Source organism: Myotis daubentonii, chromosome 1, assembly GCF_963259705.1.
Source record: "Myotis daubentonii chromosome 1, mMyoDau2.1, whole genome shotgun sequence".
NCBI classification, from domain to species: domain Eukaryota; kingdom Metazoa; phylum Chordata; class Mammalia; order Chiroptera; family Vespertilionidae; genus Myotis; species Myotis daubentonii.
Window position 1 is genome coordinate 44,048,755 of NC_081840.1, and position 17,623 is coordinate 44,066,377.

Genomic DNA, 17,623 nt, shown 5'->3' on the forward strand with positions numbered 1-17,623 from the left:
TGCAACCTCATGGAACCCTGAACCAGAACCACCCAGCTAAGCTGCTCCCACATTCCTGCAGCAGAAACAGTATGAGATAATAAATGTTAGCTGTTTCAAGCTGCAAAGTTTTAGGATAATTTATGATGCAGCAACAGAGAAGCCACAGGACTTCTCAGAGCATTTGCTATGCTGATGTAAATCTCCAGGAAAGATATACTGTATAACATAACATTCCCCTTCGCTATTTGGCCAAGGAGGCTTTCCTCTCTGAATTTCCTTCATCAGACAAAACTGATGTAATATGGCTCTGGTCCTACAGGGAGATGCAACTTCTAACCTAGATCTGCCTCATGAGTGAGCCACTGACCCTTCCAGAACCTCAGTTCTTCCGTTAGAGTAAAAAACCACCTGCCTTTGCGTAACTCATGAATGTAGCCCCAGACGGGCCGATGCTGAGCTACTCAGAGTGGGTGGGAGGGCGGCCTGGGGAGGCCCTAAGAGGAGCGTCACCCTGGGTTCTGCGTGGTGGTAGGTGAGCCTACAGCCCACCGCCTGCTTTCCCCCCGAGTGAGATGTAGTGTTTTCTTCTAGCTTGTGCATGGCTCAGAGACAGGAGGCGTGGGCCTGAGTGTCCACCATCCGACTGGAAGTTCCTCTAGGCCAGGGCAGGAGCCTCCATCCTCAGTCTGGGATGGGGCCCAAATACTCTCCCCTTTCCCTCCTCCTCCCATCCTGTGGACGCACCACAGCCGTGGGTAAGAAGGAACAGCAGAACTCCTGGTCTTAAGAGTAAACATGCCCTTCCTCCCTTTTTAGTTTACTCCCTCTACTCTTTATCTGGTAAAGGGATCAAATTTCAGGATATCTGATGGGTCAGAAACCCACTAATACCATGCATGTCCCTCTTTGTTAAAAAGAAGACAGTTAAAAAAAAAAAAAAAACCTAGAATGCGAATACTTTATTATCAATGAGTGACTGGTTTAGCATTTTGTCTGGGCATTAATATTTCAAAAACCATACACCAAACCCAGGCTTTTCCACCTAGCTCTGCTGTATCATTTTCTTTAAAAAAAAAAAAAAAAAAAAAAGGAGAGGGAGGAGGAAAAGAAAGAAAATATATCTGTATTGAAAGAATTATAAGCCAAAGTGCGTCTTTCTTGTTTTGTCCATATACACACATTGCACCATACATAAATAATTACATTGTAAAAATGACTCCATAATTACAAGTATAATATATATTTCCATATAATATATAAAACTTTATATTAAATCTAGGTAGATGATATTTGGGGGGTTTCGTCCGTGGGGCTGTGTCTCTGGCACTGGCCCGCCTGGCGGTGGGCAGGTCGGCCGGGCTCGCGGCTGCCGCTATCTGTGGTTGTTGAGCAGGATCTCCAGCCAGCAGGGACAGGAGGTGATGAACTGCCGGGAGTAGCAGGGCCCCCAGCCCTTGGCGAAGCTGATGCGGACGCTGTTGGGGTCGTAGGGGCCGTCGGCGGCGTCGGGCTCGGGCCCATGCTGGAGCAGGCCCGAGCGCTCGAAGTCGAACACCTTGATGGAATAGCCCGGTGGCACCTTGCGCACGACGAGGGCGCGGCCGCCGGGCGCGTCCAGCGTCGGGGAGTTGACGAAGATGGGGTGCTCGCCGCGGTTGTAGGCCCACACGCCGTCAGGCTCCTTGCTGAGCAGGATGCCGAAGCCGATCTTGCTGCGCGTCCGCCGCACCGACTCGCTGCGCTGATCCAGGTTGAGCTGGCCCAGGCAGAAGCCGCTGCCCTGAGGTAGGTCGTAGAAGATGCTGACGGCCTGGTCGTACACCGCGTAGAGGCGGCCCACACGCGTTCGGTGCTCCCAGTATGCCACGCTGCACCAGTGGCTCGGCTTGGTGGCATCTGGAGACATGCTGGCGTCTGCGGGGCAAGCACAGGGCACAGGATGTTAGCGGTTCAGGCTGGGGAAGCGGGTGGCCGAGGGGAGCAGCACTCCTGCCTGGACGCCGGGGGTTGGGTTGTGTCTCTAGCAGTCAACACGGATGTCAGCACATACAGTGGGACCTTGACTTACAAGTTTAATTCGTTCGGTGACCGAGCTTGTAACTCAAATGACTCGTATGTCAAATCATTCACGTGAACGAGTGAGACACGTGATGCTGGGCTGATGTGGCGTTCACTGTGATGTTCGCTGCGCCAACTAGCGGTGGGGTATCTGAAGCTGGCTCGTAACCTGAATTTTAGCTCGGAACTCAAAGCAAAAAATCGGCCGAGAGACGGCTGGTATGTCGAAAAACTCGTTAGTCGGGACACTCGTAAGTCAAGGCCCCCCTGTACTGTGTGCCAGGCTGTCCTCAGGAAATTTAACACACAGGGGGGCACCCCCCCCAACACGCACACACACACACATACACACACACTCACTCACTAATAGTTAAAACAGAGGTTATAAATGTACAGAGAAGGCAAGGCACCTACTGTGTGCTAGGTGTTGTGGAGACACAAACATGAACCACACCCAACTCCTGGCCATAAAATTTCTCAAGCTGGCAAGAGTTGGAAAAACACCCATGCACCCAAAGGAGGCGCTGGACCTTGAGCGCCTGCAGTGTGCACCTGACCTCACCGAGTCCTCCAATCACTCTATGAGGAGGCCATCTTCTCCTTTTACAGAAGGACCCAAGACTGCAGGCACCAGCAGCCTGCCACACAGGTAGTGAGTGGCATGGCCAGGATTTGAACCTAGTCAGTCCAAGCCTCCACCTGAACAGAGCAGGGTTAAGTATTAGAGGGCATAGTCACCAATCAGGGGACTCAGGCAGAGGAGGTAAGGGGGGGGGGGAGGAAGTTGGCCCCCATGGTCCCTTCTAGCCCAGAATGGGAACTGCCCGACTGCTCCCAGCCTGGCCCTTGGGCAGTGTGCCCAGTTCCCCCAGTGCCCGCTGCACCCTGCCACTCGAGTTGGCGCTCTGGCAGAAAGTGCAGGTTGTCACCAGGATTGCAGCATCTCTGGGAAAGGGAAGGTGAAGGTCTCCAAAATGCTAGAGAAAGTCACTCCTCAAGGGCTTCGGAGCCTGCCAGCTCTCACGGTTGTGTGCTGTGTCTCTCTGGGCCTCCGTTTCCCCACAGACAAAAAGGGGTGCCCTGGAGGATACCTGGCATCCTTTCTCCCTCCAGCCTGGGGCATCTCCGTGTGTCCAGGTGAATTTAAGTTTTCTGAGACCAGACGCCCCCCCCCCCCCCCCCCCCACACACACGCTGGAGTCTGTCTTGAAGTGCAGCCCATGCTCGCTGCTCTCTGGTGTGGGCAGCTGTTCAGATTCAGAAGCCCTTTAATGCCTGCTCTTTCCCTGGAGCTCACAGCTGAGGAGCCGGTGGGCACCCATGACTGCCCAGTCTGGTGACATGTTCCCACCCGGGCCCTGCTGGGGCGTTTGCCCAGAGGGAGAATTATGCTGGAGGCCTGATGAGAACACAGCAAAGGCGCCTATTCTCCAAGAGAAACTGATTAAAGTCCAACTAAACCTGAGAGAAAAGACCCTGCTAACAACTTCACTGAGGACCCTGCGTATGGTCAGCTCTGACCGTCAGCTCGGCCTTACCCACAAGCCCCAGAGCAGCAGGGCAGCCCCCTGACACCTCCTCCTATGTGCTAGGAAGCCCGCCTGGCTACCTGGCAGGAAACTGTCTGCCTGAGGGGCCTCCCATGACCCGCCAGCTCTGCTGTGGCCTTGGGCTGGGCACAGCCCCAAAGGGCACGCCCCTCATTCTATGAGTGGCTTCAGGTCCCAGCCATAGGTCCCTAGGACAGCTCCTGAGGAGGCATCATTTTACCTCACATCCTCCGTCCCGGGCCCTCCTGGTTCCAGCTGACTGTCATGTGGGGAACGGAGAGGCCCTGCTCCCTGCCCTCACTGACCTGCCCCTTAGCCGGTGGACAGAGACCACTCTATGCCATGGTGAATGACCAAGCTGTGGGCACTGGGTCAGTCCCAGCAGGTGGGCAGCCTTTGCCCCTCTCCAACCACCCACCCACCCACCCATCTGGCACTGGTTGGGAGTTCCCAAGCACCATCCCAGCCTGGCCATCAGACTCCAGCACGAACCTTCTCACCAAGCAAAGAGAGTTAGCACAGTGCTCTCAGCAGAGAGAGGTGAAGAAGCAAAGAAGCTATGCCTGGAGGGCTCTGGGCAATAGGAACCCCCGAGTGCCTTCCATGAGCTAGGCGCCTTCTGCACAACAGCCCTGGTTCACCTCTGTTATCACCCCATTTCACAGGTACAGAAACTGAGGCCCAGGGAGGTGCCCTAACAGCTCGAGGGCACACACTATTGAGTTCTGTGGTCAGCATCAGTTCCAGGCCATACTCCAGAAGGGAGTGCTTCTCCGTACTCTGGGCAGACTCCCCCCTAAAACCCATGCACACTGAACAAGTCCCTCCCTTTCCCTAAGCCTCAGTCTCCCTATCTGTAACCATGACTATTCTCATGGTCTGTGTCCTAGAGGTGCTTACCCACAAGCCTATGAGTCACTCCCCTCTAACCCCCAAACAAAGGTCCTTCACTCCCCAAGGACTCACTGCAATCCCCCTTCACAGATAAGGCTCAGAAAAAGCCACCTCTGCCCCCAGGTGTAGCTGCTCCACTGTACCAGAGAAAGAAACAGGTTCACAGTCAGAGTGTGGGGAGTGAGGGTGAGGATAATGGGACTGGGGTTGGGGTGGGGTTCCTCTCTCCCATCTCCCATAAGGCTTTCAATCCAAGGCCAGATGGGACTTCCTGTCCCCTCCTCCCACCAGCCAAGCCAAATGCCCCCTGATCATCTGCACCCTCTCCCTTCCCAATCAAGACCTGTGTCCCTGGCTTTACCCCAGAGCCCCTCAGGGGGATGGTGAAATGTGCTTGGGGACAAACCTCACAGAGCTGCCCCTAGGGCCTTGCCTGCCCCTGCCCCAGCTCTCAGGCTCAGGGGCACTGCCCACTGCCGGGGCCAGGTCTCGCCTCCTGCAGACTCTTTGGCTGAGCAGACTAGGTGACACTTCATCAGGCTTGGGCTCCTGGCCAAATCTTCCAAATTCCAGAAAATGGACGAGGCCTCAGAAAAGCCCTCCCTGACCCCTCCCTCCTGTGCAATTACAGGCTCAGCCCCTCCCCTGGCCTAAGCAGGTGTCACTGCCCCTGGCTAAGCTAGACTCTCAAATGGGAAGGGGTGGGTCTCAGTTCTCTCTGTCTGTCCCAAGGCTGCATGTATCCCTACTGTGCTCTCAAAGCCACTGAAAGGGAAAGAAAATACATCTCAAATGCTGGCACACTGTCCTCGCCCCCATCAGAATCCTGCTCAGCAGGTGGGGCCCATGGCCTGGGCCAAAGGGGATGGTGGGCAAGGACTTAAGTTGCAGGTCTGATCTGAGAACAAGCCAACAGGTGAGCCAGCACCATGTTCTGGGGAAATCCCCATCCCCATCCCGCTCTTGGGGACTCAGGGCTCCAGAGCTTGAGGACACCGTGACAGCATCTCATCCAGGGAGCCCCAATACTTTGGGCTTTCACAAACCAATACACTGTGTAACAGAGAGGTTGGGAATGTCACAGGGTTACCACTATTTTATTTTGTCATGACATTAAAAATCCCCAAGACCATCTACTATCACTAGCACACAAAAAAAGTGTAATTTGCCCGGCCAGCGTGGGGCGGTCACATTCTGGGGTTTTGGGCTTGATTCCCAGTGTGGGGTGTGCAGGAGGCAATGGATCAATGATTCTCTCTCATCATTGATTTTCTATCTCTCTCTCCCTCTCCCTTCCTCTCTGAAATCAATAAAAAAATACATTTTTTTTAAAAAAAGTGTAACTTAACACTAACAAAATTACAGAAGTATAATTTGATACTAAAAAAAATCAGAAATTTTAAAGTTAATACATTTAGTGATCAGCAATTTTCAACCGATGTGCTACAAGAATTTTTAAAACATGCAATACCTGACTATTTAGTCAGGGGCACTGACCTATTTTCCTTTAGATTGTCAAATAAACAAAATGACAATAGGCAACACAACAATAGCCATCCTGTGTGAATGTCCTGTCTTGAACCATACATATAGGTCATACAATAGAGCTGCATCTTATTGGTCACACTGCATAATAAGGTTGCATCTGATTGGTTAATTCTTGGTACTACAAATCTTTATATAAAAGTATAGACACCTGATTTTTTTAAAAAGTCACTTTGGAGCAAAAAGGGCAGGTAATTACTACTATTATTTTCTTTTGTAAGTCAATCAAAATTATATCTATGGAGGGGAGGGGTGTCAGATTGGCAAAATATGTATGTTTTCGGTGTGCCGCAGTATTTTAGTAATTAATTTATGTGCACCACGAGATGAAAAGGGTTGAAAATCACAGCATTTAGATTATAAGAAATTTTCTTATTTCTTTCATCATGGACCAATGAAAACTTAGTCCTAAAACTAGCCTGTGTGAACCACTGATTGAGTCCAATGTCCTTGTGTCCCAAAGATGGCGCCCCTGGGTGCAGGGTGACTCCCCTGAGGTCATACAGTGGGGTGTGGCAGAACGGGGACCAGACCTTGAAACCCCGGAATTCTAAGCTAACGCTTGCCACATGATCTGAAGGTTCCAGAACTGCGATAGCCCGAATGGAGGCAGACCTAAACTAAGGCTCTCACCACTGACTACATGTGTGGCTGTGGGCAGGCCTCAGTCTCCCCGTTTGGGAACAGGCTTATCCATAATTGAGTGCCTCACTTACACAGTCTACCTTGGGGTTTTCTGGAAACTCCCGGCAGATCAGTTGGGTGCAGAAAGCAGCAGCTGGCTGTTACTGGTCCCAGCACTGGGTTGACTCTCCAGAGGCCTGGGATCCCCAGGGTGTTGGGAGTCACGGCCCACCCACAGTCACCACCATGGGAGGTTACAATAGGACCGGGGACAGCAATGCCCTTTGCAAACTGTTAAGGTTTAGCTCCCAGCCTGGGTATTCAGAAGCAAAATAATGAAGAATGAAGCAATGCGTAACTAAATGTCTAGATTAGAACAAAGGTGAGTAGTGCTGTGGCACTATTTCACTGCACACACATGTACATACATGCATGTGTGTATTCATATATCCTGCAGTGTCTGACAGAAGGTGGCACACTGTCTTTGAGAGGGCTGGCGCCCCCAAACTGATGCAAAGCCCTATTCCATCCACCACACTACACCTCCCATCTGCAGCCTGAGCTGCCACTCAGGGTGCAGGGGGACAGTCTCTTGCAGATCTTTTTCTCCTCATGGTTCCAAGGCTGTGGTCTAGCCATCAGCCTAATTAGGAACCGGCTCCTTAATTGCAAATAAATGCTGGGGAGTCAGACCTGAGTGAACAACATCAAAGATGACCGAGCTCTGACCGAAACTCCTGCTCACTACCCCTGCTCGGGGCCTGGCCTAATTCCCAGCCAGACTCTGGGTCCTGGCTGGGGCGGTTCCTGGGGGAGGAGGGGAGGAGAGGCGCAGTCTGGTGCTGATCTGCCAGGAGTCCTAAGTCAGGTGTCCTGCCTCCTGGCTCTCATCAGGAAGGTGACCTCCTTCTCCTGGCCTCAGTCTTCCCACCGAAACAATCAGCTCTAAATTTCTGTGATTTAGTGAATGTTCACAGCAACTCTACTCATCATCACCCAATCTTGGAAAACTGCCCAGATGTCCAACAGAAGAATGGATGCTACAGACTGAATATTTATGTCCCCTTCAAATTCACATGTTGAAATCCTAACCGCCAGTGTGATGGCACTTGGAAAGGTGGGGCCTTTGAGAGGTCATGAGGGTCATGAATGGTATGCCCTTATAGAAGACATACCAGAGGGCTCTCTAACCCTTCCAGAATGTGAGGAGCAACAAGAAGAAGCCATCTATGACCTAGAAATGGGCCCCTACTACAGACACCAAATCTGCCAGCACCCTGACCTTGGACTTCCTAGCCTCCAGAATTGTGAGAAATAAATGTGTTACTTAAGCCACACAGTGTATGGTATTTTGTTATAGCAGCCCAAACGGACTAAGATAATGAACAAACAAAGATAAAGTACATCCCTGGCATAAAAACAGGCACAGAGCTCAATGAAACAAAATAGAGCCCAGAAGTAAACCCAGGCCTATATAGTATATGGTCAATTAATATATGACCAAGGAGGCAAGAACATATCATGGGGTAAGGACAGTCTATTCAATCAATGGTTTTAGGAAAATTGGACAGATACTTGCAAAACAAACAAAATAGACACTTTCTTACACCATATACAGGAATAAACTCAAAATGGATTAAAGACTTAAATGTACCACTCGAAACTATAAAATGCCTAGAAGAAAACATAGGTAGTAAAATCGCTAACATTTCTCTTGGCAATATTTTTTCTGATATTATCTCCTCAGGCAAGGGAAACAAAGGAAAAAATAAGCAAATAGACTACATCAAATTAAAAAGTTTTTGCACAGCAAAGGAAACCATCAACATGAAAAAATAGTCTACTGAACGGAAGAACATATTTGCCAATGAAACATCTGATAAGGGATTAATATCCAAAACTTATTAAAGAACTCATACAACTCAACCCTCCCTCCCCCCCGCCAAAAAAAAGCAAAAACAAGCAAATGAACAAAAAGGACCAATCCAATTAAAAAACAGGCAGAGGACCTTAATAGACACTACTCCAAAGAGGACATACAGACGGACAATAGATGTGAGAAGATACTCAATGTCACTAATCACCAGAGAAATGAAAATTAAAACCACAATGAGATATCACCTCACACCTGTAAGAATGGCTATCATCAATAAATCAACAAACAACAAGCGTAGGTGAGGATGCGGAGAAAACGGAACCCTAGTACACTGCTGGTGGGAATGTAGACTGGTGCAGCCACTGTGGAAAACAGTATGGAGTTTCCTCAAAAAAATTAAATACGGAACTGCCCAGCATTTCCACTTCTGGATATAGATCCGAAGAAACCTGAAACACCAATTCAAAAGAATATATGCACCCCTATGTTCACTGCAGCATTATTTATAATAGCCAAGATATGTAAACAACCCAATCAACAGACAAGTGGATAAAAAACTTATGATATATATATATATATATATATATATATATATATATATATATATATATATACACAATGCAGCACTGGTCATAAAAAAGAATGAAATTTGCCTTGCCAGTGGTTGAGCGTTGTTCTGCGCACAGAAGGAAAGGATGCCGGTCGATTCCTGGACAGGGCACATACCTAAATTGCGGGTTCAATCCCTGATTGGGGCACATACAAAAGGCAACCAATTGATTCTCTCTCACATCGATGTTTCTCTCCCTCCCTCCCTTCCTCTCTCTAAGCATGTCTTCGAGTGAGGATTAAAAACATAAATAAATCTTACCATCTGTGACAGCATGAATGGACCTAGAGGGTATTATGCTAAGTGAAAGGAATCAGACAGAGAAAGACAAATGCCATATGACTTCACTTATATGTGGAATCTAAAGAGCAAAATAACAAATACAATAGAAACAAACTCAGAGATCAGACTGATGGTTATCAGAGGGGAGTGGGGTTGGGGGGCTGGGTAAAAGTGAATGGATTAAGAAGTACAAACTGGTATTTACAAAACAGTCACGGGATGTAAAGTACAGCATAGAGAATACAGTCAGTAATACTGTAATAACTAAGTATGTGCCCGGTGCTACATCAGGGGACCCCTCTGTAAAGTATGACTGTCTCACCCAGCGGTCGGCAAACTCATTAGTCAACAGAGCCAAATATCAACAGTACAACGACTGAAATTTCTTTTGAGAGCCAAATTTTTTAAACTTAAACTATATAGGTAGGTACACTGTTATTAACTTAATTAGGGTACTCCTAAGGCTGAGGAAGAGCTACACTCAAGGGGCCAAAGAGCCACATGTGGCTCGCAAGCTGCAGTTTGCTGACCATGGGTCTAACCACTATGCTGTACACCTAAAACTAATACAAAATAATCCTATATAATAAAAGAGAAAAATGGTAATTGGCGTACGACGCTACCCTTTTCATTGGCTAATCAGGGCTATATGCAAATTAACTGCCAACTAAGATTGGCACTTAACTGCCAACAAGATGGCGATTAATTTGCATATGTAGGCACAATGCAGGGAGGCGAAAGGGAAAGCAGGAAGAAGCCCCCTGCCACTGACAGTGATCGGAAACCCAGAGGGGAGCTAAGAGCTGGGGGGCAGGGCAAAGGCGGCCCCAGGGCCGCCTTTGCCCTGCCCCCCAGCCATGATCGGAGAATCAGGTGCCTTTCCGCCCTGGCCAGTGATAGCAGGAAGTAGGGGTGGAGCCAGCGATGGGAGCTGGGCACGGTCGAAGCTGGCAGTCCCAGGAGCTAGGGGTCCCTTGCCTGGTCCTAAAGCGAAGCCTACGATCACGGGGCCGCTGCAGCTGCAGCTGCAGGGCCCCGCTGCCCAGGCTGGATGCCTAGGCCAGAGGCGTTAGGCCTGGGCGGGGCGGAGCCTGCAACCGCGGGGAGCTGGGGGTCCCCTGCCCAGGCCTGACACCTCTGCCAGAGGCCTCAGGCCTGGTCAAGGGGCCGATCCGGTGATTGGTGATCGGAGGGTGATGAGGGTCAACTCCTCTGGCCGAGGCATCAGGCCTGGGCGGGGGGCGGAGCCGGGGATTGGGGGGATATGACGGTCCCCTTGCCCAGGCCTGAAGCCTTGGGCGGGGGGGGGGGGGGGTGGAGCAAGCGATCAAAGGGAGATGGGGGTCCCCTGCCCAGGCATGATTCCTGGGCCAGAGGCCTCAGGCCTGGGCGGGGGTCAGAGCCAATGATCGGGGGGAGGTGGGGGTCCCCTGTCCAAGCCTGACACCTCTGGCGGAGGCGTGAGGCCTGGGAAAGGGGCCGATCAGGTGATCGGAGGGTGATGGGGGTCTACGCCTCTGGCCGAGGCATCAGGCCTGGGCAAGGGGCAGAGCCAGCAATCGGAGGGGTTTGGGGGTCCCCTGCCCAGGCCTGATGCCTGGGCCAGAGGCATCAGGCCTGGGCTGGGGGCAGAACCAGTGATGGGGGGAAATGAGGGTCCCCTGCCCAGGCCTGACACCTCTGTCAGAGGCGTCAGGCCTGGGCAAGGGGCCGATCCTGCGATTGGAGGGTGATGGGGGTCAATGCCTGAGGGCTCCCAATATGTGAGAGGGGGCAGGCTGGGCTGAGGGACACCCCCCCACACACACACACACCCAGTGCACGAATTTCGTGCACTGGGCCCCTAGTATTGAATATAAACTGTAATTGCAAAAGAAGAGTTAAAAAGAAAACAAAACAGTAAAATAACACACACACACACACACACACACACACACACACACAAAGAACAAGGTACATCCATACAATAGGATGTGACTCACCAATAAAAAGGAACTACTGAAACATAACAACGCATATCAGAAGCCCAAGTTGCCAACAGCCCACAGAAGTGCTATTTGTTTCCATTTATATAAAATTCTCAGATAGACAAAACTAACCTATAGTGATAGAAATCAGTACAGGGATTACCTCTGTGGAGTAGGGATGATTGGGAAGGAGCATGAGTGGGTGGGGTGATAGAAATGTTTGATATCCTGATTGGTACAATGGGAACTCAGGTATACACATTGTAAAAAATCATGACCTATACACCTAAGAGCTGTGGCTTTCACTGTAGGTATGAGGCCATGAAAGAATTAAAATTAAAAAAGAATTAAAATTAAAATGTTCTGCCCAGGCCAGCTCTAGTTGTGGAGTAGCTCGGCAGGGCTCTGTGGTTGCCCGGGGGACAGCCCTGTGTTTCCAGACCGGGCAGGGGTGGCCCGGCTTCCTGGTGATGCCCACATTCCTGCCACCAGAGGGAGGTGGATGGCTGCGGTGGGCTGGAGGAGACGGGCTCACAATAGGCCTGCTCCCCTAAACTGGAGCCAGCCCCTCCAATGGTTGGCATTCCTTCCTCTTGGCCGCTCTGCCCAGGGAGGGTGCTTTGAGCCCAACATGTAATTTTGTGGGGGTGCTGAGGCACCAAGGGGGCTAAGTGCAGTCTGGGGGAGGCGGGGAGAGCTGAAATCCCAAGAAAAGCCTTTAGCTTCTTCGAATCAGCAGTTTTCTGTCAAAACAAAGGGCAGGAACGTTCCTGTGTGCTCCCCCGTGGGCTGCACGCTCCAAAAGCTTGAGCACACACGATGCAGCTTGTTTTCCTCTTGATTCCCCCCTTTCCATTTGGCCAGACCGCCTTGGCCTCCGCCACCCTGTGAAGGGAACCTAAGACGTGCCGAGATTGTTTCTGATCCCTCAGGCTCTCAGGGAGCTAGACATAAAGGCTCAGAGTATTTGCAGGAGGCCAGCCAGAGTCCTCTTGGTCTCCAGGGTCCTGGCCGTCCACCTCACCCCATGCTCCTCTATGTTCACAGCCTTTGCTGCTGCTTCATACCCAACTTGGGCCACAGCAGCCTCCCTGCCCCTCTCAGGTCTGGATGGAAAGGGTCGGCCCAGCCACACCTCAATGAGCAGGAAGCAAGGGCAGACAGACCCAGACCCCACTGAGAGCTGGGAAGGGAGCTTCAGAGAGAGAAGCTCAAACAGGTTAAGTGACTTGCCCTGGATCATCCAGCAAGTTGGTGGCAGAGCTGGAGAGAAACCCAGGGCTGGCTCTTCCAATCCCCTTTTCACAAGCCAGCCTGGGGCCTCCAGTCCCCCTGGAAAACGCCTTTCTTCTGTCCCATGTCATGCCTGTGGCTTCAAGTTCCAGTCCAACCGGCAGCTTTTTCATCCATGGCTCCTAGGCCTGGGAATAATTACGTGGCCCTGCATCTGGTTAACCTAACACCCCTTTAAAAGCCTTGTTTGCCCATTAGATAAGTAGTTTTTGTTATCAAACTGAAGGGGAAAAAAGAATTTCTACTTAACCTTCCTTTGTCATTTTAAGCTGCAGAAATGGCTTCAGGTTTTGCAGTGAGTCCAAAGATGCAGCATTAATTAAAGGCTCTTTTTTTCTTTGTTAAGGGAGGGGGCGATCAGCCCTTTATTCACTGAGCTCGGGCAGTAAAAGCAGAGAAGGAATGTACACAGGCCCCATTAATGGTCAACAGCTTAGACCAAGCCTCTCTGCTGAACTCTTTCCAAAAGCAGGGCCCAGCTGACAGGAGTTTCCTCTTACTCGCTCCCACCCCCCACCCCCCACCTCAGAGCCAGCACCTTTGGCTCCTAGAGGAAGCCAGGCTTCCAAGAGGAAGTTCCTAATCGGTCATTACATCACGGGCGGTCTGGCCACCGCTGCCGCCTACACAGGGTCCACCTTGGGGGCTCTTTCAGCCGCTGGTCACCTGAGGCCAAGGACTGTGCTTACCGGACAGTCAACCAGCCGCAGATTTGCTGGTGGCGGGGTTTACCCCCAAGACAGAGAGTAAACAGAAATGCAAAAGGAGAATGTCAGTGAGCAGAGGAGGAAGGCCAAAAATGGGACAGTCCATGTGGCCAAAATTCATTGCAAATGCAAAAACTGAGGCCCAAAGAGCTCAAGTGATTTCCCAAGGTCACCGCAGAAATTAGCCACATGCCTAGGACCGTCGGTTATCTCCTGCACAGGCTGGATTAATGTGGGCCCAGGAGCCAAACTGCCTGCATATAAAGCTCAGCTCTGCCACTCACCAGCTGTGAAATCTTGGGCAAGTGACTTCACCGCTGGGGCCTCAGTGTCCTAATCTGTAAAATGGGGATGCAATCAGTGCTTACTTCAAGTGTGTCTAATAATGCCTGGTTCAAAAAAAGCACTTCATAAGTAATAGCTACTATTATTTCACTAATATTATTACCACTGTACACCTACCTCTATATATTATTTGTGTAAATTATTTACTAGATTGATTCAGCTGGCATAGTTTCATAAGGGTATTCATATTAGGTAATAATACCTGCAAAGATAAGATGTACCAATGGAGTTGAGAACCAAGGGGAAATCATAACAGTAGTAGTGGTGTTGATAATAAAAACAACCAGCCTATAATAATAATAATAATGTCCGCTGACATTTAATAAACCTTTACCAAATACCAGGCAGAGTATGAAGCACTTTAAATGTACCATTGCGACATACTATTCATTTTCTCAGTCATTTCCCATTTTACGATGAAGGAGCTAAGGCCCGAACGTTCCACGTCCACAGTCCTCAGCTAGGAAGTTGCAAAGCTGGGATATGAACTCGTGTCTGTCTAGGCTTAGAGACAAGGGACTGTGCATTACTCCCATTGGGTGCAACCTGTGGTCTACAAAACCCCAGAGGACTGCAAGGGCAAGAGCACAGGGACTGTGCTATAATAACGCAGCTACGTCCACTTTACGCCGGCACATAGAGACTCCATAAAGACTGGACAATAAAAGGGATCCTTGGGTGTGGCCACTGCCCCACACTCACTACCCACCTTCCCGTGAGGGCAGTGGGGTTTTCAAATAGCATGCCTTGTCACAACTGTCTATGGCCTCTATGCAGCCCTGCAAACACATACACTTTTTTGGTTTTTCAGTTTCTCCTATACACTCCATGCTCCCATCACCCCTCCAAACACAAGCAGCATTCAAACAGACCCTGTGCTACAATAAAGAACGAAGATCTTGAGAAAGGGCAGCTAATCCTGGCTGAGTCACTGGAGGGTGGAGGTTGCTGGGTGCCCTGTGCTCTTCATCAGTTCTCCCTCCCGAACTCCCCAAGCCCATTCTGACAGACCCCAGTGCAGCATGGGAATCCACCTGGCGGGCCTGACGCCGAGCCCACCCTGTCCCCTTTTGTGCTGCCTCATCGGCCCCATGTCTCCAGTGGAACAAAGTGGCAGCCTGGGCCGAGGTGGTAAGGTTTCCATTCTTTTATCTTGTGCCGTATTCAAACAAATCCTGAAAAGATGGACTCATCTTGCAACTTGACATAAAACAAGCATTAGCCCAGGCCCTAATAGGCAGACCTGTGGGAGGGAAAAAACTGGGGCCCCGCTTTCATCAGCATCCATCTCGCCCTGGAGCCCTGGCAAGACTGTCCCAGCTTCCCTGGGCCCAGGGACCAGTGGCTTTTCTGCCTAGGTCTTGGTGCGTCCTTCTTTTCATTATTTATATATATTTCAGAAAGGGAGCGAGAGATAGAAACATCAATGATGAGAGAGAATCATTGATCGGCTGTCTCCTGCACACCCCCTACTGGGGATCGAGTCTACAACCTGGGCATGTGCCCTGACTGGGAATGGAATCATGACCTCTGGTTTATAGGTCGATGCTGAACCACTGACCCACATCGGCAGGGCCCAGTGCATCCTTCTTAACACTGCAGGCAGCTACGGCTTCTGAGAGCCACACTGAGGCTGCCGTTAGACTGGCCTCCCCCATCACAGCTGATGGATCGGACTCCACACCAGAAGCACTGGTGAGGGCAGGAACCGCTCTCTCTCTGGCAGGCAGTGGAGGCAGGTGGGAGAATTCTGGTTCCTGTGCGCTGGGAGGGAAGGATGGTGACAAGTGTCTGAGGGAAGAGACCGTGATAAACAGCTTATACAATCGGCCCACATTTTTAGAACCAGTTTCAGCAACAAAAGGCTTCAGTGAACTTTGCTCCCATTCCAAGTCCTCTTTTGTTTTATCAGAAAGACTCTGTGTTTGTTTGTTTTCCTACCCAGAGACCCTCTGGGTCCAGGGGTTGGGAAAGCCTGGCTTTTCGTATTGGGCCTGGAAAGATTTAAAATAAGGATTCCTGAAGCTGATAAAGCTGAGTACCTTGGTCCCCAGGGAAGAAGGGAAGGGGCCCCATCTTCCCTGCCTGGGGGTCTGCACTGCTGATGGCTGAATTCCTGAGTTCACACACAAACCAGGCCCCTGGCTGGTCTGGGTTCTGAGCCGAGTCTGGGTTTTCATCTTAGGCTTTAAGTGCCAAAGTTCACTGATTCGATCCAACTTTGACTTCCCTGCTGACTCCAAGACCACAGAGAACACAATCGGCCCTTTGGGGGTTCAGATGGGGACAGCCCAGGCACGAGTCCGAGGGTCCAAGGGGCAGGGGTGCAGGTCGGTGGCAGACGGCAGTGTTGTGATTCAAGGAACATTCCTGCCCTGCAGGTTCCCAGAGTTAGGACAATTTGGGGCACTTCCATTTTTCTTTTATTTCCCCAATACAATTTGAGTTTCATTAGCAAACCTCCTGCCTCAGACTTCTACTTGGACCCAATATAGAGCCATAAAAGCAAAGTACCTCAAAATTGCCCTCAATCATCCCGTCTCAATTCTAAGGGACAGGAACCCCCAAAGTGGTACACAAACATCCCAGTGGATGACCAGGAGAGGCCCCCACAAATCCTTGGCCTCATCATCTCCTGCTATCAGGGTCCCTTAGCTCTCTGTGCCTTTAACACCCCACTCTGCGTGTACTTGGTCCATCCCACTGTCTCTGGATCTGTAAGACTCCCCGAGACCAAAGGCAGCAGAGGTTGAACTGGTGCAAATCTTCACAGCTCTGTTACTACGGGCAGGCAACTGCATCTCTGAGTGCGGGTCTCTGAGTGCAGGGCGGGGAGTAGGGGGGGAAGTGCAACAGGGCTCTTTGTTTAAAAATCATCCAGAATTTCAATGGTGAAAGCAGAGCATTAAAGGGAGGGGAGGCCCCTCTGAGCACCGGCCTGAGCGAGGCATGTGTTGCCTACCTGCGAAGCAGGCCCTGCTCAGCACTGGTTTCCTCTCACTTCATACCTCACTCAGAGGGGTGGAGGGGATTAGTAAAGGGCCCAGAACAGTAACCAGCACTCAAGGAATATGAGCTTCCTCCCGTTCCCCCGTGTTTTCAGAGCTTACTCCACCGGCAAGACCCCGAAGTCACCTCCCTTGAAAAGCCTTCCCCAGTCCCTGGGTCTGAATCTCCTCTGTGACTGATGCTGTCATCAGGTGGGTGTGTCTCCACCCCACCCACCTGGGAGCAGGCTGGCCTAAGAGCCGGCTGCTCTCACCTCTGCCCCCCCTCCCCTGGGACCGGTGGCTGTGCCGCCTGACCCGGGTGCTCTTAACAATGGGAAATCATCAGGTTTTCCCTGCGATTGAAAAAGGCACAGCCGCAGCGCTGTTCCCATTCCACAGGACACCTCTGATGCTCAGAGGCCAGGACACTGAGGCAGGGAGGGAGAAGCTAAAGTCCCTACGTTGCTGGTCCTCATGATGCGGCCTGGCCTATGGAATACGAGATGAGCTCACTATATGCAAGGTTTGTTTCAGCGGCTCAAAATAAAACAACCACCAAAAATCACCTAAAGCCTACAGTCATCTCATCTGGCAATGGGGGTGGATTTCATTTCTGTTTTGCTAAGTCACTCAGGTGAAGGGAACAGAGAGCAAGTCTCTGAACGGAAAAGCCAAAGAAGAGTGTGGGGGGCTGGCTTTCTGGTTTGCAAAGCTCTCAAAAACATGCCCCACCTGCACTAGCTTGTTGTTACTTACCAACAAGACAGTATCATGTGACCTTTGCAAGTCAAAATACACCTGCCTTATTTACCTTAAAGATGCACTTTGGGAAAAACAACCCCAAATTAAAGTCCCAGAGGTAAAGAAATTCAACTTTAAAATAAACCTTGCGTTAAATCA

General features: G+C 50.6%; 1 protein-coding gene across 3 annotated transcripts in view; it reads right to left on the reverse strand.

Moving 5' to 3' along the window:
• Window positions 1-926: 926 nt before the first annotated feature.
• SMAD6 (SMAD family member 6) overlaps window positions 927-17,623 on the reverse strand; it is an 81,379-nt gene continuing 64,682 nt past the window's right edge. For all 3 annotated transcript variants that reach the window (XM_059697490.1, XM_059697482.1, XM_059697472.1), the window contains one exon: window positions 927-1,896. In XM_059697490.1, coding sequence (XP_059553473.1) covers window positions 1,355-1,896 — 542 coding nt within the window. In that variant the 3' untranslated portion in view covers window positions 927-1,354. The remainder of the gene's footprint in view (window positions 1,897-17,623) is intronic.